The 27703-nt window shown below is 35.2% G+C and overlaps 1 protein-coding gene across 1 annotated transcript in view; it reads left to right on the forward strand.

The window, feature by feature from the left end:
• LOC105382070 (C3 and PZP-like alpha-2-macroglobulin domain-containing protein 8) overlaps positions 1-27703 on the forward strand; it is a 191438-nt gene that overhangs the window by 85053 nt on the left and 78682 nt on the right. The window contains exon 3 of the mRNA XM_048621700.1: positions 9675-9853. Coding sequence (XP_048477657.1) covers positions 9675-9853 — 179 coding nt within the window. The remainder of the gene's footprint in view (positions 1-9674; positions 9854-27703) is intronic.

The raw sequence follows: 27703 nt of genomic DNA on the forward strand, positions 1-27703 counted from the left end.
GTACTCCCTTGCGGGGGTACTTACATGTTATTATTTTTCTGGTGACCTCCCCATATCCCTTTGCCAGCTACGTAACCTTTTGTGACACCCTGTATATGCAGAGTTCTGCAAACTACTGTTCTGCTTTTGAAACACCAAAAAAAAAAACAGGTCGTCTAACTAAAAGGTCACGTGACCAAAAAAAAATTATATGAAGAAGCGTTTTTTTCATGAATATAAAAAATTACGTAGGATAAAAGTTTTTCAGAGTGACGCCTGAGTAACGCCCTTTCGGCTAACTGTACTTTTTTTATTACACGGGGGCAGAGTTTAATACAACACCCTGAACTATTAAACTCTGATAATATTTTCGCGATTTTTTTACATTCTGATTTCATTTCCTGGCTTAGAAATAACATCAATAACATGCTGCACACGTAGGTTTCGGCATAGTATTAAACCCTTTTTGCAACAACCTGTATAAATATCGGCACGGGTACGACTTTATATATAATTAATTATTAAATATTAAAAATACTTTCAAATAAAAATAAATATTTTCGTATCACAAAACAATATTACTTACTTAGTATATTTTTAACAAAGTGGCATGTCTTCACTTTTATGTTTTCGAGTACTATGTTAAAATTTCATGTCATTGTCCGTAGAACGCCCCGCATACCTCAACCCCCCCTCACTAGATTTGACAGATTCTGATTTTCTTCCAGCTTTAGTGACAGCCTTAACCGCTCCTCCTCGCTTTCCTTGTTATCGCACCTATCTTAAGGTTTTGGTGCTAGGGGTTTTGATGGTGTTGTGGATGTTGATGGATTTTACACAGATTACGTGATATGATAGAATATTTTATGAGCTCTATGCTAAATGAAAGTATATTTTAATTGATATAATAATATGAACATTATTTTATCATCATCAGCCTATAATCATCCACTGCTGGACATATGTCTCTCCCAAGAAGCGCCACAACACTCGGTCCTCAGCCTTCCTAATCCAGCTACTACCGGCTACCTGCCTAAGCTTGCACATTTTGACAGCTATGTCGGTAACCTTAGTCCTGTGACGATAATAATACTTATTTTGTGATTGTTATTAATGATAAATTATACATTTAGTTTTTATACATCGCGATACGCGCCCGTTTTATCGAACTGCAAAAAAAGGTAATTTGACGGGTAAGTAATATTATCTCATGGCTCATTATCTCAGCAGGATAGAATAGAAGAAAGATCATCTTTTCTTGCACCTCTATTGTTGTGTGTTTATATAATAATATTATTTATGTATTTATGTATTATATATATATATATATATATTAGGCATATAGGATTATATATTATCTATTAGTAAACTCCATAAGTATAAATTGTTGCAGGATTTTATATTTATTTGTTGCACTTATTTGTTTTTTTTTTTCTCTCTAAAATCGTGTAAAGTTCTTTTTTTTTTTTTGCACTCCCATACAATTTGCTCCCGGTACCTCCTGCAGGTTGACTGGTAGAAAATGCTTCTAGCATTAAGTCCACCTCATTGTACATATTTACTTCTGTATATTGTGCAATAAAAGTATAAATAAATAATACGAGGTATAAAAACGAATGGTATAACATTCACAAGGTATACGCCCATATGATATAAATTTATTAAGTATAACGATCACTGTGCATAACAAACGAAAGGCATAATTACTAAATACATAATTTCGTAAAGAATAACGTTCAAAAAGTATAATTTCAATTGATATAACGATTAAAATGCATAACGTTTATAATATATAACGTTTATAACATATATTCTACAACGGATATAATTATTATAATGTAATGCACAAAAAGTATAAAATATTGTCGTATCGTATTTTCATTATTATTGATGTTATGTGGGGGGAACGCTCCGCTCCGCTTCGCTGCGCTCCGCTTTGGTTTCGACGAACATGTGCACCTAACACGCTCCTCCTCGCTTTGCTCGTCGTCGCACCTATCTTTAGGTTTTGGTACTAGGGGTTTTGACATTATTATTATTTTTGACGCTATGTGGGGAGACGCTCCGCTCCGCTTCGCTGCGCTCCGCTTTGGTTTCGACGAACATGTGCACCTAACACGCTCCTCCTCGCTTTGCTCGTCGTCGCACCTATCTTTAGGTTTTGGTGCTAAGGGGTTTGACATTATTATTATTATTGACGCTATGTGGGGAGACGCTCCGCTCCGCTTCGCTGCGCTCCGCTTTGGTTTCGACGAACATGTGCACCTAACACGCTCCTCCTCGCTTTGCTCGTCGTCGCACCTATCTTTAGGTTTTGGTGCTAGGGGGTTTGACGGTGTTGGGTAATTAATCACAGATTATGTTATTGTATGTTAGTATGTTTTATGAACTTTATACTAAATGATAGTATATATTTTAAACGATATACGTAATGTATGTTATACGAATTGATATTAGTCCTCGTAAGTATTATATATTTTGATATTATATAAAATGTACGTTATACCAATTGAATCTTATACCTTATGAAAATATAGATTTTGTTGTTATACGTAACGTTCATTATATGTTGTGAACGTTATTAATGTGAAATTATACATTTCGTTTTTATACGTCGCAATACGCACCCTAATTTGACAAGTCCTGTAGGTAATTTCAGTGATCGGTATTATTAACTGTATTACAAAAGATGGTAAATATATTTTTATTTGCCTAATCGTACATACTATGGCGATGAAAACATATGTCACGGAAATGAATAACCTGGCCACGGAAATGAATAACCTGGCCACGGAAATGAATAACCAGGCTACGGCAATGAATATATATTATTTTACAAGACACGGCGATGAAATTTTTTTCATTGCCGTGACTTTTTTTTCATTGCCATAGCAAATTTTGGCCACGGAAACCACGGAAATGAAAGCATGGCGATGAAAATCAAGCCATTAAATATAAATAACAAAAAATCTATTTACTATTCGAAGAAACAAACACTTTATAAGATGAATATTTTCAAAATGCTTTCTTTTGAATGCTTACTCAAGAAGACAAACTTAATTTTATAGAAGTTATATCTATCCACGGCGATGAAAGAAAAAATGTCCAGTGACCAAAAACAAATATAATTTTCACTATAGCGCGAAAACGTGGACACCTGTGTACCTCTTTCCACGTCGAGTAGTTAGGCAACACTTGTAAAAAACGATTAGCGCACCGAGGGGGGGACCCAAGTTCATAGATAAAACAATATCCTTGATCATGTTTAGGTCACGGCGATGAAATGTAGTTCTGGGACACATGAATTTTCACTTACCGTTCGTTATATTCTTTATTTATTTGAATAAATGTATTTCGTAACAATACTTTAACTATTAATGTATCAAATGAAACTAAGTTTAAATCTAAACACTCAATATTTTTTCATCAATGAAGAATAATACAAAACGAGATGACCTGGGGACAAACACGGCAATGAAAGATTTGGAGGTTTAATATTTTTTCGTAAAGTATCCATTAATCCTATTGATAAAATATTTAGTGCTTCATATAGATTACTATTCCACATAACCGGAAAAATATATTAGAAAATTAGATCTTTGTTTTTTAGTACCGATTTCATTGATGCCACGCAAATTTTGGCCGCGGGAAATTCACCCCGTTAGTAGTGTTTATTGTGAGGGAAATAAATAAACGTTTTATGCTTTTCACTCTGAGGTAACTAAGATATTTTTTGCAATATTTGTTTGCTGAGTTAATTTTTATCTTTTCATGATTTGAGTTTTAGCTTTGTGTGTTCTAGATGTGCAATATTCATAATATAAGTTAAAAATAAATAATTAATACAGTCTTGTGTTTTCAGTGTCTTGTAAGTATTTGAGCTTTGTACAGCTACGTATGAAAGCTGTTAGCAAGTCTGAGAACTCTAACTTGGCAACGGTAAAATGTTTTTTTTTCTGTAACTGATAACTCTAAATGTGTCTATTGCAAAGTTAGCGTTTGTTGGATTCTAGCCACTCATTTGGAAAGTCAAGGGTAAAAATACTTTGAATTTGATCCACAGATGACGCAGTATTGTCCTTGACCCAACTTGTTACAGAACAAGTAGACAAAGGAAAAAAATGCCTAACTGTATTCATCGATCTCCGAAAAGCCTTCGATACTGTCTCTGTCTCCATCCTTCTAAAGAAACTCGAATTGATAGGAATTCGCGGTACTCAGCTCTCTATCTTTAAGGATTACCTGTCAAACAGACAACAAAGGGTAAAAATTGGGGACTACTGCAGTGAGGACATTGGGGTATCTTACGGGGTACCACAGGGAAGTGTCCTAGGACCCACCCTATTCTTGATTTACATCAATGACCTCTGCAATATGAACATTAAAGATGCAAAAGTTTTTTCGTATGCTGATGATACAGCCATTGTTTTCTCCGCTAATACCTGGGAAGAAACTAAGGAAACCACTGAAATAGGCATGCGCCAGGTCTCTCGTTGGCTACAGCTTAATCTTCTGAGTCTCAATACAGATAAAACCAACTTAGTATGTTTCAGTATCTACGATAAATATCAACCACCACAAAGTTTCAATGTTAAGATTCATAGATGCAACGAACCTCTAAGCACTGAATGTAGTTGTCCAACAATTTCAAAGGTAAAAAAAATTAAGTATCTTGGTGTTATGATAGACCAGCGACTCTCCTGGTATCCCCAAATTGAATATGTTAGCGCCAGGATCCGAAAATTTATATGGATGTTTAAGAGCCTAAGACACGTAGCGTCAAGAGATGTTCTTATTAAAATATACATTGCCCTGGTTCAATCGGTGATCATTTATTGTATCCCTGTTTGGGGTGGAACCTTTAAGACACGATTTCTTGAAGTAGAAAGGGCTCAGCGCTCACTACTGAAAATTATGTTTTTTAAAAAACGACGTTACTCTACTGAAATGTTATATAAAGAGTGCGGTCTTCAGTCAGTTAGAAAATTGTATATAACTCAAACTATTTTAAAACAGCACAAAATCATAAAGCCTAACGCCAGCCTGACACAAAAAAGACGGAAACATAAAATTTTTAACATCCCCTGCACTAAGACTAAATTTGCTAGTATTCAACATCAATCACGAGCTGCCCAACTGTATAACACATTTCACAAACAGTTAGATATTGTCGACAAAACATACAGGGAATGTAAAATCTCTGTAAGTGAGTGGATAGATAAACTCAACTATACAGAGATAGAGGATCTTTTATCATAAAACACATAAATTCTAATATTCAGTTCACCTAACACACGCACACATCACACACACGCACAAGCACACACACACATACACACACACAAACACACACACACACACACACACACACACACACACACACACACACACACACACATACTCACACAAGTTCGAAAATGAAATTGATTATTAATTCTCTAATCGCTTTAATTTTAATTATAATTATATTATTATTATTATTATTTTTTTGCATGCTTCCAAAAATTGTTAAAGTTTAATGTTTATAGGAAGAGCGGAGTCTCCTGGCACAGACGTTTATTAATGTCTAAAAGGAGGCTTCAACTTCTAGTTGTTAAGAAAATTTGTAGAAGCAATAAACAATTTTTGATTTTTTATTTTGATTTTGATTTTGATCCCCTCTGGACTCAGGCGTGTTGTTATGCATTGTTTAGCGTTTCCCGCGCCCCACCGCGGTCAGGCTTCATCCGTGTCAGCATAAATGAAGTGAAAGTATAAAATGTATAATAACGATATCAACATTCGGTTTTATTATTAATTTGTACGGGTGTTAGTTCCTGCACTCAACAACGTTCCAATCTCCTAGGGCTACTATCTTCAAAGCTTTGACTTTTTGCACCAGAATAGTCTATTTAAATAAAAATTACTTTTTAATAGCTATGTAAAATTGGCCTGTCTAAATTTATTAATTTATGGATTTACTAAACAAAGAGTATCTACCGCGATGGCCATCGTCGACGTATCGAAGACGCTACAAATTGTATGTAAACTTCAGGATTGATATATATGCCTCTTCCAGTGATGATGACTTATGGCTTAAATTGTGCTTCTCGATGTCTCCGACGACTATCCAGCTGCGGTTACTGCAATGCCTCCTGCGTTGCTATTCCAACTGTGCCTGCATGCCGTGGCTGCTTTTCTTCATTTATTAAGCTTTTGTTCATCGTCATCCGAAAAAAAATGTGATCTGCGGCCCTCTCGGAATTGTACCTTAAAGCAAATTGCCAGTTTTAGTCACAGGTTTGCATGGTAACGGGGCATAGCAATACGTTTTCATGGTGAGGCTCATTTAGGACGGCTCCGCTGAAATGTCATGGTGAGTAACTTCACACTGCGCACGCTTAAGGAATCAGAGCCTCTAGTACGGGTTTTGCAATTTACGAAAGGGTCAACATTTCAGGTTGCATACATCATACAAGTGTCAAAAGTTTCCGCTAGAGGCACCACTTTGTATGCAAGAAAATGTAAAATTTTATGACTTATACTTTATGACTAGTACAAGACTTCTATTGACTCTATACATAGTCTACAATAAACGCTTTTTTTGAGATTCATAAATTAATTTTGATATCATACCTACCTTAGTTCAGTGACCAATTATCAACATTACGTACAGTATTAGACAGTGAGGCATCATTTAAAAGACCGTTTTAACATGAAAAGCCTTATGGCGTGTAATTATTTGCCCTTATAAATTACAGGCATAATTGTGCGCCTACAGGCAAAACTTAAGTCATCAATATTGTTATTTGGCCAAAAACACATCCGAAAGCTAAAGTTAGATACTTTCACCCGAGGCTAAGCCTCATAGTTTCCACAGGAATTTACCTATCCGAGGATTAGTTTTAGAACGCAGAAAACTGGCGAGTTCCTGAACCGAATGGGCTCTAGCGGTGGGGTTTGTTCTAAGTTCTGGAGGGTTACTCTATACTGACGAAAAACGTACGAACGAGAGCCGTCTTGCAATCGTCACATTTAATACAACGATATAGAGTTGTGGCTCGTACATCAGAGGTCCAAAACTTAGTTTTTTGTCTTATAGAGTGACCCCCCTGCTGCTAAGGCTACACTGTCGAAACAACTTTTTGGAGTATGACACTTCCATGGTCTAGAAGGAGATGCGTAATTCTTCGTATATCTCATGTATGTTACGCGTTTAAATAAGGCTTCACTTTTGGTCTCACGAAGAGTACGTTATGTTAGTGAAACTTATTTATGTTAGTAGGTAAGTAGTAAGTAAAAGTAGGTACACCCCCCTAATCCGGCTAATAGTCGAGCACTACTATCGGTGTGCATTATTATACATATTATGTTCCTTGATTTAATGTATTTGAAAGTCGGAGAAGGCGCCCAGTTCCGCTTCGCTTTTACAAATGCCGTTTCCAAACTTATATTTTAGAAACTTATGTGCGCGGAGTTTCGCTCCCGCTGTGAGATTAGTTCGGTCGCTAGTTGCTACTGGCTGCTGAAGAGGCTGGTACTGGGTACAAAACAAACAGGATTTTAATAAATACGGTAAATTATTTGGATTTTAAATAACAAAAGATAGATAGAATATTCTTTATTTGCACACCACACATGAAATAAACTTACATAACTTAAATACTAACACATGTGTACAATGATATTTCGTTTACGTTGATTTGTCCTTATTGAAATCTTCGCAAACGGGATAAAGTACATTTTGATGTACATTATGTGGATAAGTTCCAATATACACTATATATCGTATAAGTACAGGAAAAAGTTATCCTCAGAGCTGAGGGTTCCCTTATCAAAATGTAGACATAAAGGGGATTTATCTTAGTAAAAAAATAATTCCAACGAAATAATACGAAATTCGACATCCTTGTATCTTAAAAGAGTATCCAGAAATAACTTATCAACGTACAAATATAATTAACTGTGATTGGTGTTGAATATAAAATGCTGTATTAGCTGTTGTCCGTGAGCTTTGCTGAGTCCATACGTCCAGTTTTTATCAACTTGATTGTCACGACTTATTGAAACGCAGCAATCCACTTGTAATTTTGTTTATACATTCTTCTTCTTCTCGCAAAATCGATATAGTTGCCATAACTGCTGTCGGGCCCAAGTCAGTTATTTCACTTCTTTGTACGCCACGACTGCCCACATAAAACTTAAAAAATCACAGTAAAAAGCTCTCTAAAAGTCCGCAACTCCTAACAAAATCATCGAAATAAAAACTCGAGTCGAGTTGACAGTTTCCACCAAACCGTTAGTTTAGCGTCTAACTACAATACAAACAGGAGTTGGACAGTGCTGGAACCACGGCCATGACTCGGGATCGCACGGACGATACGGCAAACAAATCCAGCATTCGGTACACAAGAGAGTCGCAAACACAATAATTCGCACGTGCCTGCGATTTGACGCACTGCAGTGCCTCTGAAGGCTCTGAATCACGTCCTTAGAACGCTGCAATTCCACCAACATGTGAAGTAACGTGTCTGCATTTAAATGAGATTTACGGTCGTAAAGTATGTTGTGGGGACGGTTCAGGTTAACCTACTTTAGTGACGAAAATATACAGCGAATTTTAATAAACAATTACAAATTTAAAAAATGAAGGAACATGTGGATAAGACGGCGCAACAAAAAACAGAATCAGCCATCAGCTGTCCGATACCCATATCACAGGCTCTGCCTAGCTCAGGATCGGATGGTGGTGTGTGAGATGTCTCCTTATACAATATGACTATTAAATGTTCACAAGAGAGTTATATTCTAGGTATATCCTCCTGTTAATTAACATTTTACAAATTTTCATTCGTGTACATAGAACATAATTTAGAGGAGCTTAAAAGGACCTACTTCCCTTGAGATTCAATATAACATAATATTCTCCAAGCACTCGTATCTCCCACTATTCGCGCATCAAGTTTCTAACATGATTTGCTGCTTAGTTCGCAACTGAAATTCATACCGTGACGTGACATATTTCAGGATTCAGGTGTTTGGCGTACGTTCGGAACTAGATGTAAACTTGCAGTTACTGTAAACTTGTTTACAGCATCCGACACTGAGCCAGTCTGCTTGCAAACTATTTAGTCATATTTTATTAGTTCCAAATGTATTTTTTTCCGACTTTCGTTTCATAATAGCATTGTTACAAAATCCTCCATGCGTAACTCAAAATTATATATTTTTGGTCTAATGTTGAATACCCAGCAGCGGGCCCAAAACAGGATACCTAAGATAAGAAAAAAGTGTATTGGTTATTTCAGAGATTTTACTTTTATCATATTTTGAAAAACTGTTTTTTTATTTCTAACGTTTTTTTGTTTTATACATTACTTAAACGTATTACTTGTTAAGTTATACATGGGTACGCAATTTAATTATTCATAAATACGTTGGATCTTATAATTATTTAAATGAATCATCGTGTGTCACTGCAATATACAATTTAAATTCCAGTTTAAAACATTAGTCACAGAAACCAAAATTAATGAAAATTTATGCTCACAGCATTCACGATAATTTGATATTATTATACACCCTAAATATGATTTGGATGGATGTGGTTTGACCTAATCCGAACCACGAACCACTTATATAGAACGACCGACACCAGAATAAAATTTTAACACGCAAACAGTTCTTAAAAGTAACTCTGTCTCCTTCTTTCGCAGGGGCTTCTCAGTGGTGGCGCCAGAAGTGGCGGTGCCTGGGAAGACTACAGCCATCCTTGTCACTCTGCACGGGCGCGGCGGAGAGGCCCTGGACCCTCTCAACGTGACCGTGCGGCTGGAGACGCAGGAGTCTGATAATGACGTGAAGCTTCTGACGACGGCTAGCCAGATGATTACTAGTGAGTTTAGATATCTTATCAATTATTGATATTTTATTAATTAAATCTAAACGGTATCTTACGGTGAAGGAAAATATCATGAGGAAACCTGCACATCTCGATTCTAAATGTATACCCCAAGTGCATTGCACTCAATCAAAAACGGCGATATCACGACTGTACAAAAGTACAGCAAAAATCAGGTAGCTCGCTTGCAAGTCACCTCAGACTGCCCCTTCGGGGATTATAGTCGTGAGCTTTATGTATGTATGTATTAATTAGTTAAAACTACGGAAACATAAGAACAAGAAGTCAATTAAAAGTTTTCACTCATAGTTTAATACATTCTATAGGCAAAATAACTGATAATAAGATGATTGAAATTATTGTAGAAAATTATTTGCTAGATATTTTACATTTTAAACGGCCCTGTGGTTTTTGACTTTATTCATCGTAACCAACCTACACATCCATACCTACACACGCACACGGCGTACAAATAGCCACAAACATATAAATATCGCCTTTTTATAATATTATTGAAGATGTGCTAATATTAAATAAACTTACCTAATCAATACACATGCTCAAGTCTTAGGAATTGAGGAAACGCCACATTTTCACAAGAAATAATGATTTCACTTGGTTCACAAAAAACAAGAGCTTTTATTTTATTTTTCTTGCCACGTAGCCAACATACTGCTAAGGCAAAAACCTTTATATATGTAGGTAGTTAAGCTTAATTGCATTTTTTCACCTTTACTTTGTGCCAAAAATTGCAAGCTAAGCCAATGACCATCAACGAGGCTAAAACCTACATAAAACCCTGATATCAAAAATCCAATTCCCGATCCGATTCAGACTTTAACAGTCTATGAAACGTAACAAAACCCAGATCCTGGCTGATATAAAAATAATGGCGGCATCCTGCCCTTTCCCAGACGATACAGGAACTGCCGCAGTAAAAATCTCATTCCCAGTGCCAACAGCCATTGAATACGCGACGTACTGCCAAATAGAAAATAAACTTGTAACTCGCATGGAAATATTCCCGTCGATACATTCCGATGTAGATACGTCGCGTGGGAATGTGCCAAGTCGCGGCCAGATTAAATCTTGTTGTGGAAGTTACGTAGTAAATTTTGTATCGGATGCGAACAATAGGTTTTTAATGTGATAAACGTATTCTGATTTAGGGTGGTAATTGGCGGCTTGCGATATCAGGTTCCAGTAGACAAGAAATCGCAACATCAAACTGTATAATTGTCAATGTATTTTTTTTGGATTAGGTTTTTTAGACCCGATTTCACCATTGAAGAATAAGGCTTATCCTAGAAAGTCGTCTATTTACTCGAGACAGGAAATTTAAGTTAGACACGATGTCATGTTGAAAACAGGTTGCTTACTCTCGAGTTAATAGACTTATTTTCGGTTAACTTAATCTTTAACGTTGCAATCGGGCCTTAGCGGCTCTAGCGACATGACGCTTAGACGAAGCCTCATGACGTTCTCAGCCAATTTGCACCTTTAGTTTTGCAGTCTGTTGCGGTGTGCAAGTTCGTTAACACATCTGTGGGTCCGACGTGAACTAAAGAACGCTGACAGCCTGTTACTCGGAACTTCCGTACTTGCGACTACGTAGCTAAATACTTAAAACATTGTTATCTTGCAGTTGTAGTTTTCCTTACATAAAGCTGGCATTATAATAAGCCCGTTGAAAATGCGGAGTGAAAGGAGTTTCGCATCGTCAAGATATATTCAGTATTTCAAACTAAAGTAGAATCTTATTTAGGTATAAAAGCTTGTTTACATTTATTAAAGTGAATTTTGTGAATGTACTTTTTCCTCAGTTGAAGTTACAGACAGTAGAGACCACGCACAGACGACAGTAGAGATCGAAGATTTTGTCGCTCCTATTGACTTATATAATACTTGGTCGTTTCTAGGGAGAAGAATACTGGCTGATGACGATGATGATGAATTCCCATTGAATAGGTACCAGAGTCTTATTCGTAAGACAGACAGTGTAAAATAAATCACAAAAAAACATAAAATAAATCATTCCAGAGGGTTAACTTAAGTTTGGCAAGTGGGTCACACGACTCTATCCGACCTGTAATTAAGTGAAAACTTTCCGAGATGTTTATGAATATCATTAAAAGTTACAACCAACACAGGCGGGGCGTAGTACAAACTAAGTTAGTATCTAAACTTTTGTGACGAGCTCAAAAGAAGACGACTGTATAAATACCAATTTATGACTTCTATGAGGGAATAGAATGTAAACACATTCACATTTTGTTGAGAACTTTTGTTATTCACTGTACCGACTTAATACAATAATGATATTAGCATTATTAGTCAAGACTAGTAAAACTTAAATACCTACTTAGTATAATTAATTAGCCATACATTTCAGAGAGTCAAAGCAATCAGTATTTTGATGAAAAAGCATTCCCTAAATTGAGTCTAATCTTGATTTCCTAAACTCGGCTCTAAACTACTGTAAGATTCATTACTGACAGGTCTTGTTATAGAATAACTCTTAGATAACTATTGTAACAATGTACTAGACCACCCAATACGGATGTCTTATCTCCTGGAAACCATTATCAGTCTATTTTTATAAACAATAGTTCTTTGCAAATATTTTGGCAATGTAATATTTAATCAACCTATTTTTCTGACCTTTCCATTTAACCTTTCAAACGGAAACTGTTATCAACTATTTTTGAGAACTAAAACAATTAAGCATTTATATAAAATAATATATTTAATTACTTTATTTTTTTGATCTTTCTAACCTTTCAGCATAACTATTTTGTTTGTTCTAATTCATGACATCAGCATTAGAGATAAGACTTCATGATATAAAAACCCCTCACTTCTATTCATATTCAGTTCATCTCTAGCTTCGTAATTAGCAATAAGTCTAAATTGTAATCTTTATATTTTAATTAAAAGTAATTTTCAGTTAATTAATAAAAGTGTTTTTTAAAAAGTCTTCCTGAGATAGTGCAGGTGACATTCTGGCGCAGTCGGTATTCTCGAACAGGGGAAAAATCAAGTTCGCAGCAAGGCGTACTTCGAGCCCAGTCAACTAAGCCCGTACGTTAAGAATCAACGAGGGACGAGCAAGAAAAAGAAGACCCAATGCAGAAGACCACATCGCTTCTACTGTAAGTCTTATATATTTTGCTCTGTGATTAATTGGGTATAATTTCCTCGACGTTTCTAATTTTCAAAAATTAATCTACGATCTCGCACTATCATGTCCCACGACGACACAAAAAAATCATTTGACGACATGGAGAAATCTAGTCCCACGTCCTCAGCTCATTTAGAGTCCATCCTTAAAGGTGGCCCCCAATTGAAAACTGTGGTAGAACCATTACTACCAACAGCTCAATTATTTAATATAATTCCGAGATTTAGTGAAAAAACTAAAAACTTAAATTCATTTTTAAATAATTGTGAACTGGTAAATAGGTTATCAAGTCCAATTCAAAAACAGATTTTATTACCACACATCATCTCCCAATTAGATGGAAAAGCAGCGTCATTTGCGAATACGCGAATTTTCACATCAGTTAATGATTTTGTTGACGAAATAAGGAAAGCATTTAGCGATCCAAGATCAATAAGCGAAATATTACTAGAGATCCAACAAACCAAACAAAAGGGTGGGTCAATTGCAGAATATATCGATAAAATTAGTAGCTTAAGGGATGAACTCCTGGCCTCTGATTCTTTAATAAATGATCAGACGGGCCAGCTTAGATCGGAATATGATAAGTTAATTTTAAATAACTTTTTAGTAGGGCTAGAGCCGAATTTCTACCATCGGGTTCGAGCATTTAGGCCTGCTAATACCGTTGAAGCATTCCGTTATTGCAAAGAAGAAGATAGGGCATTAAAATTTTATTATAACGCTCATCAATCGGAACTAAGAAATTCCACGAGCTTTTCTTCAAGCAGTAGGTACCAAGTACAGAACAAAAATCGTCTGAACTTTGGACCGACAAAACAACCCCTTACATCGGAGAGGTTTTGTTCACACTGCAAGATTAATGGCCATACTATAGAGTATTGTCGAAAGAAAAATAATCAGCCCTCAACTTCCAACAAATTTGATAACAAAACAAAGAAACCAATTAACCATTTAAACTCGGAAACGGAAGTTGGGACCGAGCAGACAACTTCCGACGAGGAGGAACAATATGTTCTGAGCCTGCTCGAGGAATCCGAACTTTAAAGATCCATACAAATTTTGAGATGAATAATTCGGAATCAAGTAGAAAGTTATTAATAGTCACATTTTCTGTAAATGATAAAGAGCTTAACTTTCTAGTCGATACCGGAGCGGCTATATCAATTATCAAGTCGGACACATTAAAGAATTTACCGAACTTAGACCGTAAAGAAGAAAGTCACGGAATACAGGTTTGCGGAATAGGAGAGGAAAAGTTCGAAATAAAAGAATATGTCATTTTAAACGTATTTAACAAATACACACATAACTTTTACGTTATCAACATAAACATTCCATTCGATGGAATACTAGGAATTGATTTTCTAAAAAAATATAATGCTGAAATAAACCTTGCCAACGCAAAGTTAAAACTGCAAAATAAGGTGCCAATGCCAAATAAATCTAATGACATAAGAGAAAGAGAACCTTTTTCAAAAATAACAATAAAATCACGAACGGAACAAATAATTCCAATTCTTATAAAAAATGTTAAAAACGGTGATTGTATTATCGAACAACAAGAATTAGATAACAAACTTCTAATTCCAAACGCGTTAGTTTCAGTAAAAAATTACGTCGCTTATACTTCTTGTATAAACAAAGGATTAAAACCAATAGAATACGAAGCCTATCGAGAATTAGAAGGTTTCCCAGTAGAGCTTGAAGAAATGCGTATAAATACAATTAACTACGAACCAAAGAATCGTACGGAGAAAGTCGTTAACCAAATACGCACCGATCATATGAACAGTGAAGAGAAACGAAATATTTTAAACATCTGTAAAGATTTTAAAGATATATTTCATATCGATGGCGATACATTTTCATTCTCAAACACTATCAAACATGCAATTGATACGGGTGATTCACCACCAGTGTACACGAAAAATTATCGCTATTCTCAAGTTCATAAGGCAGAAGTCAAAGATCAAATTCAAAAATTATTAGCTCAAAAGATAATTCAACCGAGTCATAGCCCGTATAACTCCCCAATATGGATTGTACCGAAGAAATTAGACGCAAGCGGACGAACTAAATGGAGAATGGTTATTGACTACAGGAAACTAAATGAAGTGTCTAAAGGTGATAAATACCCCATACCTAACATAGTCGATATTCTAGACAAACTAGGGAAAAGTAAATACTTTTCTACCCTGGACTTAGCAAGCGGATTCCATCAGATAGAGGTAGATCCTAGAGACGTAGAGAAAACAGCGTTCTCTACAGAAGAAGGTCACTTTGAATATCTTCGTATGCCGTTTGGTCTGAAAAACGCCCCAGCTACGTTCCAACGAGTGATGGATAATGTCCTCACAGGCCTCACAGAAGACCATTGTCTAGTTTATCTCGATGACATCACAATACACGCTTCATCATTAGAAGAACACGAGCTGAAACTCAGAAATATTCTTAAAAGACTAAGAGATTATAATCTTAAACTCCAACCAGATAAATGCGAGTTTTTAAGAAAAGAAGTTGCTTATCTCGGGCACATCATATCTGACCAGGGAATAAAGCCAAACCCCGATAAAATTAAAGCCGTACAAAACTTTCCGCAACCTAAAACTACGAAGCAAATAAAAGCATTTTTAGGTCTTGCAGGCTATTATCGTAGGTTTATAAATAACTTCTCTGATATAACTAAACCACTTACGAAACTATTGAAGAAAAATGCTAAGTACATTTGGACCGAAGAATGTACAAAGGCAATGGAAAAATGTAAGGAATTATTAACAACAGCCCCAATTTTACAATACCCTGATTTTGAAAAGGAATTTATTGTAACTACAGACGCATCTCAATATGCGATTGGCGGCATATTATCACAAGGAAAAGTTGGTGAAGATAAACCAATAGCATATGCTTCACGAACTCTCAACGAATCAGAAACAAGATATTCGACCATAGAAAGAGAGCTTCTGGCAATTAAATGGTGTATTAAACACTTTCGTCCATACTTATTTGGAAGAAAATTTACAATAGTCACGGATCATCAACCATTAACTTGGTTATTTTCAGTAAAAGATCCCGGTTCACGTCTTATTCGATGGAGATTAGAACTGGAGCAGTACGATTATAAAATTGTGTACAAGCCAGGAAAGAAAAATCAAAACGCGGACGCTTTATCAAGAACAGATATTAACGTAATTGATGATGACATAATGTCCCATTTCAAAGATCAGTTAAAAAACGGGTCGATTGATCCAATTGAGATAACAGAATCAAGTAAGCCGATATTTCATAAAGATCACGAACATATGGTCTTATTTTTACCATGCGAAATCACGAGTCAAAACGAAGTATATGATAAACTTATAACCTACTACTCAAACGAGATAACTTCATTAAAACCGGAGATCAATCAAGTCATTGTCTTCAAAGACCCGTACACAAAAGATAAAACATATTATTTATGTTTTAACAGAGATAAAAACGTCGACGAAGAAACTATGTTGAATTTTTATAAAACTCTAATTAATTTAAAATGTGCTCTGATAGACGAAGGATTCTCTAACAATGAAATACAATTATTATTACCAGTCATTGCAACAAACGAAAGAGAATATGACATTGAAATGGCAAAACAAGTATTGTCATACATATTCCATGACAGGATAGAATTCCAATTATGTGAATTGACAAATAAAATTGTCACACCACCGGAAGATCAAAGGCAACAAATCATATCTTATTATCATGATTCACGGTTCACTGCTCATAAAGGAATTGATGAGACGATCCGTAGAATAAAACTAAAATACATTTGGAAAAACCTCACAAAAGATGTCAGAGACTACATAAAAACATGCTCGATATGTCAACAGAATAAAATAGACAGACATAGTTGGACCCAACCATTTGTTATAACTTCTAGTGCAACAAAACCCCTAGAAAGGATCAACATAGACATAGTCGAAATACGAGAAACATCGAATAAAGTATTCGTTCTAACAATGATAGACGAACTAACTAAATACTTAGCAGCATACATCCTTAAAACGAAAAGCACCTCAGAAGTAACTCTTGTGTTGCTCAGGTACTGTCAACATTTTGGAATACCATTAAGAGTACATTCGGATCTTGGTGCTGAGTTTGTATCCAAAGCAATGAAAAAGGTGTGTGAGATCCTCGAGATAAATAAAACGGAAGCACTAACACAATTCCCTCAGTCAAACGGAAGTGTGGAAAGAGTCCACGCTACTTTAAAAGACACAATAAGATGCCTAAAAACAGATAGCAACATATCATGGGAGTTGTCACTCAGTATAGCGGTTATGACATATAATAATTCAAAACACTCCTCCACGGGTTTCACACCTTCAGAATTAATGTTTGGTGAAACAAGAGATCACCTCAGAACAGTTAACACTGATAGAACAACAAATTTCTATTACAAAACCTTATCAAGCAAATTAAACAAGTTGCATAAAATGGCCATTGAAACCAACCTCAGAAGTAAGGAGAGAAGCCTAGCTAGAGTAAACAGCAAAAGGAAAGGGCACTCATATAAACCTGGAGAATATGTACTATACAAAGATAAAAAGAAAGTTGGTTCCAGAATAAGATGGACAGGCCCATTTAAAATCATAAGAACTACAGCAAGAACTATCACAATTCAAACCGAAAGAAATAAAACATTAACCGTATCCATAGACAGCGTGAAACCTTATTTCCGACGTCTCGTTTCAGATGCACAGCCGTCATCATCAGTGCAAGCATCGTAAATATAGAAAGAAGCCCAGGATTATTCATGAATCCTATTGGAGAAATCTACAATACGAACAACGCATGGAAATTAATAACATTTAGGAATTATGATACTGTAATCTTAGCATATAATAAGTTAAATGATATCATTTATGAATTGAATCATTTACAATTTCATAGTAATTTAGTTAACGATACAATACATTTAGAACCTTTAATTACAAGTTTAAGAACGGACATTCAATCCAAAATTAATAATCTACCAACGGTAAAGAAAAATTCAAAAATTAAACGTGGTATTATTAACCCGGTTGGATCCGTATTACGAACATTATTTGGAACAATGGACAATACTGATAGGAAAAAGATATCAAATATAATCAAACAAGTACAAAATAATGAGGTCCAAGTTCAAAATTTATTTAAACAACAAATTCATATCACAGAAACAGCCATTGAATCATTCAATTTAACAATAAAACAACTCAAAACAAATGATATGATAATAAACCGAAATCTTTTACGATTTAGAAATAGTATCAGCAATAACAGCATAGCTATCAACGATATCAGCCAACGCCAAGCAATGTTCGAACTCTATGAATATATAGTTAATAATTTAATATTAATTAATAGTAAGTTAGATGAATTAGTAAGTGCAATTGACTCAGCTTTTTCTGGTATGATACCTGGAAATATTTTAAGCAATAGCAATCTTGTAAAAGAATTAAATAAAAGCCCAAAAGCAGGTAAATTTATAGAAAGACCTAGCTTCAATAATATACATAATCTAATGAAAGTCAGTAAATTCAATGCATACTTAGAAGATTTATCTTTTGTATCTGTCGTAGAAATCCCATTAGTTGATGAAGAACCATTTTTCGGATATCAAATCCTCTCTCTCCCAATGAAAGATAACTTATCTCTATACCATACCCTATTAGTCCAGAACAAATATGTAGGATTAACCAGAGACAGGAGATTCTACTCAACATTTGAAGACCTGTCAAGCTGCAACGAGTACAACACAGACCGGCTTATCTGTCAATCAATGATTGTGCATGACGCCAACGCTGAACCAATCTGCGAAACAAGCATCTTACGCCAAGAAAACGACCTATACAACCAACACTGCAACATTATGAGCACCAAAGGCGAATTCAGAGTGATTCATAGACTCAGGAAAAACACTTGGTTGATAATATACTCAGATAAAGTCAACATAATCGAGGATTGTGGTCACAACTTTACTTCAACAAAGTTTCAAGGAGCTGGTATACTTACCTTAGAAAATTACTGCACAGCCACTATCCAAACCACCAAACTGAAAGGTGAAGGTGAAACAGAAACAAAGATAAGAATCCCAGATCTAAAGATCGACATTATTTCAGAAATCAACAACCACCCACTCATAGACAGAGTAGCTGAAGTGGAACTTGAACACACCAAATACAACAATATCAAACTAGATAACCTAGACAACGCAGCCAACCAAATGAAAAATATAAAATCAGAACTAGAAAGGATCTCAAACCAACCAGTGAGCCTTCAACAACACGACTCAGTTCTTCTATATATTATTGTAGTCTGCATAATTGGTTACATAATATATCGCTGCTGCAGAGACGAAGGGGAACTAATAATAGGAGCTTCTGCAGATCACCTCGGTGCCCTGGAAGAAGACGAAACCAAGAAGACGTAGAACTTCAAGTGAGATCAAACACCGATGCAATCTACGCTACAATAGATCGTTCTCGTGAAAACCGAATCAGAATAAACGAAGAAACCTTGTAATTGTGTTCAGTGAAAGTGTACCAAACCATTTTTGTTGAGTGCAAGTGTACTAAATAAGTTAGATAAGATCACTTTATATTTTAAAATTGTCTTATAAAATGTTTTGTTGTAAGTCCATTTTCATCTTACTTTTGTTAATATTTGTACTCTATTTTGTGTTTCGTTGGAAAATACTCATGTATCTTTCGAGTATAATTTCCAAACTAAGGCGGGGGGTGTTATAGAATAACTCTTAGATAACTATTGTAACAATGTACTAGACCACCCAATACGGATGTCTTATCTCCTGGAAACCATTATCAGTCTATTTTTATAAACAATAGTTCTTTGCAAATATTTTGGCAATGTAATATTTAATCAACCTATTTTTCTGACCTTTCCATTTAACCTTTCAAACGGAAACTGTTATCAACTATTTTTGAGAACTAAAACAATTAAGCATTTATATAAAATAATATATTTAATTACTTTATTTTTTTGATCTTTCTAACCTTTCAGCATAACTATTTTGTTTGTTCTAATTCATGACATCAGCATTAGAGATAAGACTTCATGATATAAAAACCCCTCACTTCTATTCATATTCAGTTCATCTCTAGCTTCGTAATTAGCAATAAGTCTAAATTGTAATCTTTATATTTTAATTAAAAGTAATTTTCAGTTAATTAATAAAAGTGTTTTTTAAAAAGTCTTCCTGAGATAGTGCAGGTGACAGTCTCAATCAGATATCCCTGATAGCAGTCTTCAGTCGCTGTCTTCAGAAATTCGCGCCCCTGCTTCCATCGCTTCTTAATGTTATTCATAGGAAGTAAATTATCTTACTTATCTAAATTGATTTATCATAATAACGATTGTATTGTCACATTCTCCAATTTTATCAAGGGCATGGCGTGATATCTACGATCTATCTGTCTAATGTTATCAATGTATGCCTTTAAAAAAATATTGGTAGGTACTTAATAGGTACTATTACATACCGTCCTTGGTAGGAAAACATGTACAGATTACCTCATAATGTAATACCTAATAATTTTTATAATAATATTTCAGCTATATGTATACGTAGCGACTGTTAAGTGCGGTCATGTCCAAATAAATTAGGCTTTGAATATTGGTTGCCCGGCATTTTATTGGCTAGCGTTAATGTGGAAGTCGGCTAGCGGTCGTCCGAAAATATAGGCAGCCAAATTTAAAGAGCTATTGATTTGGAAGCCTATTTCAATACAATAAACCGATTTAACAGACTGCAACTTGATAAGTCCTGGATTTCTATTTTATTCTTCATACCTACTCTTAAAGCTATGTTTTAAAACCTTATAGGATATATGTGACAGCAATTATCAGTCTAAAAAAAGGTCTGATATAATGCGACAAGCACAAGAGTTTGTCACTATTTAAAACATTTTTTTTGACACTCCCGGTTTTTACAATAAATGTTTACTGGAGGCACAGGCAAGCACTCATTATTTTATAGACAGAATAAAATCCTGCTAAGACGAAAATGGAAACAAACACAAATCATTCCACTTAGCAATTTCAAATGTAGCAGTTACATGAAACGACGTTACTTTACAGCTGGAGCCTTCCAGAGCCAGGTGTTAATGACTCAAAGTGATTGCTAATGCCGTGTGCAAAGAAATCGGATTTCCTTCTGCAGTTGCGTGTAACGAACCGTGGCTGCCATCTGCGCCTCATCTCTGATGAAATGGAATAAATGTGTGCGTCTCGAGCGGGGGAATATCTTGTTAGCTCTCTCGTTATGTTGTGAGGAGGTTGCGCTGGCTGGATTAGGTCGTGTAGTGTCGGGACTCGCGTGTTCTGCTGCTGTTTGGTTTCAATTTTTGATTTTTTCATTCGGTGGAGTAGAGAATCATAGAGAGAAGCTATAGGGTTGAACAATTTTTTTTATTCAGGAATGAAAGTCGAGAGTATTATCCGTTACACCACCACGGCTCGCTTAATAAACACTTTCCTGATTCGGTATTATTATAAAAACTATGTATACCTGACTCGACCAATTTAATATCAGCAATTCAGCATAAAAATAGGTATAGTAAATAACAACCATCCAACTCGTATCAATTTGACAAGCCATTGTCGAGAATAGTTCCACTGCAGCAAAACTACTCAGATTTTTAAATTGCTCGCTGCAACCGGAACGATAGTTTGGACACTTTTCTACACCCGAGTTACTTGTCAAGCCTAACTTGCGCCAACTTTCCTTACAATAAAATGTTGCAGTTTCCTCCAGTAAAAAATATCGGAACGCTTTTCATTCGTTCAATGAACAGAGAAACTGAGCGCCTTTGAGTCACCTCGTTTGTGAGTCCGAACAAAGCCAATCTCATCGGATTTTTATGCAAAAGAAATAGGGGGAGGGATTTGAGCAAAATATTATACGCTATTGTTGCATTTCTCCTTTTGTGCTCTTGGATTTTTGTGTAACGTGCCTGTTGTGCAATATTTTGTGCCTAGAAGGACAAGAATATGATTTGCTAAATTTGAAGACGTCTTTTCAGTGAAATTTTTATCAGTAATTGAGCCAAAGGCTTTTTAATATACAGTTAATTACTAATGGTACTGTTAGTATATAATTTCGACACGTCATCACAACAGAGAGCTTGTACTCATATATTAGTAAATTTATCATAAACTAGTGCTTCATGGTTGAAACGTTGTTTTACTCTCCAAAACTATCTAACAAATTTCGGTTTGCAACTGCATTTCAGGAGTTTCTGGAATATTTATATTCACCGAATATAAATAGAACAAAATTCTTTTATACCATCCAATTTTTGCGACGGACTTTTCTTTGCTGTAAGCAAAATGGAACTTGGCAAGTGCCTCGATACTCAAACTGAGCAACATTTTTCTTCGTCAAAATTTTCCGTGAAGTGCCAGTGGAATAAATTTTAGTCTGAATCTGAACTGGTTTATTATATTACTAACATTTATTTTTTTATTTATTTTAAGTGCAGTAGATATACATATTATTATACTTACTTACTTTCTTTACTTATCCTTCAAATTGCTTATAAATAAGTATAACTTTTCTGGCAGCAGGTGATCAGCATTCTGTCTAAATATACCTACATAAATATTATATTTTATAAGGAATAAGTAAGTAAACATAAAAAATAAAAACCTAAATTACTATATGAGTGGATGAATATCAAACTGCCATATGTCCACCTACCCGAAAAATTGACTTTTTGATTTGGTCGTGTTCTCCGTTAAAATGTCAGTTTGCCTATGCCCTTCAAGTTCCAATAAGTGCAAGGCATCCATGAGAAAAAAGCCGTTAAAAAAGTAAGTTTTTTTCAAATCCTTTTAAGTCTAACCGTTTCGCATTACAAATTTTCACAAGTCCATTCCGGCCAATCACAGAGCGTAATTTTTTCAACATGGCGTCAGTCGTGGTGAGAATTTCGAGCCTGTGGTGTGTGCTCCCAGTGTTTTATAACGAATATGAATGAAAATGTTGAGGAAATTGAGATTGTGGACCCTGATAAAGCTCGGAAAAGGAACATATTGAAGAGTGTAGCAAAAAAACGACAGAAAACAATGGCGAAGTAAGTTTAAAACCCCTTTTTTCCAACCCACGTGTCAAACACAAAGCATTTTCGTATTAAACACAGGGCCGTATTGGGTAGAATATAATACGGTAGGTAGGTACTTTTCTACCGATAAATTTTGGTTGATTAACTTCATTGTATTTAATAGAATATAGACTATATTAGTCTTACTGAGTCCGGCCCATGATATTAGTATTTTTCAAACAACTATAAGTCCTTATGACTCATATCAAAACAGCATAAGTCTTGTATGGGCATATCAAACTGCTATAAGTCCAAACTGTTTATTAACTTTTACGCCTTTCTATGAGTGTTATAATGGATTTGTTTATTAAAATACATTCTTAAGGTCACAAGTCAACTGATTAAATCACGGGGCAAGTTCTATGACCATTAAATAATAGAGAAAACAAAAACATCCATTTCCCAAATTTTGCGTGGACGTGACATATGGCAGTTTGATATTCATCCACTCATATATAACCTACACATTACAAAACTCTTCATATAAAAAAAATGTGGTGGAACCAAAACACCGATGTACCTAAAAACTGTAGCGGGTGGGCAGTAAGCCCACCACTTCACGAAGCGCAGTTTTTTTTCCACAAAAACTCGGCATCGTCCGATCACAGCGGGAAAAACCGCACAAACGAGAGCCAACGTGCTCGCAGGGTCCCGTATACATTAAAAATAATTTTTTTGAGGGTTTAGCAATAGTATAGTTTGGTTTAGCTTTAGCAACAGTATACTTAGTTGGGTATTTTTGTATGACATGATGACTTATTGAAATTATTTACAGCATAAATATGGTTACTACGTCAATTATACAAATTTACAAGTAGTCAGAGCCTATTTTTACCATCGATAAAAAAAAATTGAGTCTGATAAAAATCACGATGTCACTGTAAAAAACATAATAATTATCATAATGTATAGTGACAACATTATAATAATTGTCGACCCGAAGTAACCTATTATACTAGACATTGTGAAACAAACTGTAAGTAAAGACACTAAACAAAACCCTCCACTGGCCCTGTGCGCAATGGGCGCGTTATCACCGGATTTTGTTTTCTTTTTTCGTTTATTTGATACAAAAAGTCGCCAACCCGATCGCCACGGTTTGCTGGCAGTTGGTGCGGGCTCGACAGTTCTTGTCGTTTTTTTATTCATTAGTCTTTTGGAGACACGAGGTGGAGTGTTCGACTGTTCATCGATTTACTTGCAGACTCCAGATTTGCAGCACGCCTACTCAAAACATAAGCGAATTGAAATACATGAGTCTGAAAGATGAAAGATTCAAGAACTATCCATTGGCCATTACTAACCACTTATTATTTATCTATTCACGCCACCGAAAAGTAATCGAAGTAGATCTTGAACGCAATATTATGTTTTTTTACAACAAGCATAAAAGGATTGAAAAACTAACGATTGAAAAATAAATTATTAAAAACTAACGTTTTTTTTCCATTTCAATTCCCAAACTCCTAGCTTGGTAGGTACATGTTCTGTACATAAAATCCAGCTTCAAAATTGAGCCTTGAATTGCTATAGCCGACAAACTGTTTCATCTGTTGAACAAATAAGTCAACCAGCTCAACAAATTAGAAGTTTCTGAATGAGGACACCCTAATTCCGGTTTTGGGACATACCTAGACGATGATCGAGTTGTGTTGTGTACTCGACTTAGAGAAGAAAACCACTAATGCTTAATTTACAAACGAGTCATGTAATTCCATATTGAAACGTATGTAGCGTCTCTTTCTATTAAAAAGGGATGAAGCGAGACAGTGCGAGCGGGGAAGTTGCTTGTTGTCCTCCCTAAATGAAGGAGCTATTACTTCTGTGTGACCTGAGTGAAATTTAATTCCACCGGTGGAAGTTTTAATTGAATCTGGCCCCGGACGGCGATGGATGGATACTTTCGTAATTATTTCTGCAGCCACTGAACGGGATTTGGCAACGCGATTTTTACTTGATGCATTTTTTGCCCAGGAAAGAAAAAGGAAGTAAAGGATCAGGAATTTAAATGTGTATGTGTGTGGTATTTTACCTTTAGATCGGTAATGAGGGTATGTTTTAATATTTAGGTACATGGTGCTATACCAACCACAATTTTAAAACCTTCAATAATTAAGTGATGTGTTCTCAACTTTTAAGTCAGTTAATCATCCACCTCTCCCTAGGCTAGCCACCACCAACAACTTTTCATAGATCTTCATAGATCGTCAAGCATGCCCTAAAAGCCTTAAATAATGTTACCTAATAAGCTTCAAAAAAGACAAAATATTTTTTTTTTATATAATTTTAAATTTTTATGTAAACATTTACTGATTTTCCTACCGTCGCGTCGCTCATCACGGCACTTTAGATTGGGTATTGGCAAACAATATTGAAAGGATAATTTAAGGAAAGGAAATCGCATTATACAACTTTTAATTGAGTTTCGTATTACGGAGAGATGCTTGACCTAATTGATTTTGTTGAGTTCGTACAGAAAATGATGATAAAATAAATACAGTGAGAAGTTTATTTAAAATGTAAGGATTTCTTTACAATAAATACTTATATATAATAGAAGTACCCTTGTAGGGCAATTTATACTTTGTAATAACGTCTACGTTTGTATACGTCATGTATTACCATTAATTATTTCTGTAAGATCAACGTAGTACTTATCTCATTTAAAACAAACAGTATTAATGAGATTATCCTGTACAATTTAAGACTAAAGTTTGTTTAAATATAATTTTGTTTATAGTTTAGCTCAAAATAGCTCAATTAACCTATCTGTCTTTCCACAGGCGAACTAAATAAGGCTATATAAGCCACAATTAGCCAATTTTGGAGCAGCTTAAAATTTTCTCTTAGCAAACTAATTGGCCTTAATTCAGAGGTCAGTCACGGCTGTGCAATTGCAACTACTCTTCGTCTCTCTATCATGTTATGTGTTTGTATGAATTAGGAAGGGATTCAAAGATGAGTGAAGTTTTACCCCCATGTTAAGAATAGAGGTAATTACAAAGGACTTGTTATGTGGTGCATAATCGGCAACAAATAAATTCGTTTAGACTATTTTGTGTCATCAAAAATTTGCGATGAAGGAGGTAGAATCAATATTTTTTTAGCTGTTATTAGTTGAATAAGTGCGATCTCATTTTCTTTTTAAATTATTCCGCAATATTAATAATTAGCTGGTAAGTTCGACTTCACGATATATAAAATTCACAGTAAAAAGACTGCCGGTCATTTTTGGCCCAATACTAGACACCCGAAAACAAATGAAGATTTTAAGATGTGAGTTGAGTTTAATATTTTTAAAATAAAATACCGATATATGCAATTATGCAGCCACCAATCCAAATTTATATTTATTGTATTATATTTATTTATTTATTTATTTAAACACTTTATTGTATGTATACACAAATTACACAGTTTAAAGTAATCGCTGCTAATGTATACCTAATGTACGAGCGTGCTCACGATGAGGCATTCCGAAGTCTGAATCGCTTCGTATCTGCGTCTAATTCGTTTACCCAATACCTTGCTAGCGTATTTGTCACGGGGAGCGTGAGTGGAGAGGGTTTGAGCTCAATGGAGCGAATTCCCGGGGTAATCAAATTATCTTTGCGCGACACGGCAGGGGGGGGGGGGCGGATTAAACACGGTTCCTTTAGTCTTATGCGAAAATTCTGTTTAAATTTGCGATTGTGATTGGACTATTGGATCGGAATGTTTCGCTTGGATTCACCTGTTTGTGTTCTTGTTAATTGTATAATGCCTTATTTTATACCATTGAAGAATACACCATTCTGAGAATAACTTTACGTTTTAAGTTGCTTACTCTCGAGTAAATAGACCACTTATTCTCGTAAAAACCTATTATTCAATGGCGAAATTGGGCCTAGTGTCGTACCTGTAAGTCGTCAATGAATACTGACATTTATGGAAAAGCTTTTGGATTTTAAATCATGCTACAATTCATTTTATATTTTTTTATTCTTTATTGCACAAATATAAACACTAGCAGTGTAAAAGGCATGAATAAATAACACCCGATTGTGCAGGTATAAAGTATTCCAGACTTTAAGTTAATAAACTGGAGGAAACAGTAGCGTTTAAATCTACGCGAGTAAACACAGCATCACATTTATAACAACAAATGGAAGAAAAGTTTTGACGTGAAAGGAATGACCGCGGCCGCTGTTCTTGCACAAACTAGTGAAGAAGTAACTAGAGTAACTATCGATTCGTAAGAGTTTTGATGGTAAACTGTTTTTGAATAAAAATGCATTGCGTTTTACATTATGCGTTGCAGTTATTTGCTGTATTGGCGTTAGTGGTATGTTATGAGGACAGCCGCTAAGGACTGTTGTTTGACTATCACATTTATAACTATATTATGTATATTTACTTAAACTATTTAAATAAAGTATATCTTTATTTTATTTCTTTTATGGATAGTGGGTTGCACCCACTGCTTTTTGTACCTGCTATCCTTAAAATTATTATTGGCTATGTACTCTCAAAATAATG

This window comes from Plutella xylostella, chromosome 6 (assembly GCF_932276165.1).
Source record: "Plutella xylostella chromosome 6, ilPluXylo3.1, whole genome shotgun sequence".
NCBI classification, from domain to species: domain Eukaryota; kingdom Metazoa; phylum Arthropoda; class Insecta; order Lepidoptera; family Plutellidae; genus Plutella; species Plutella xylostella.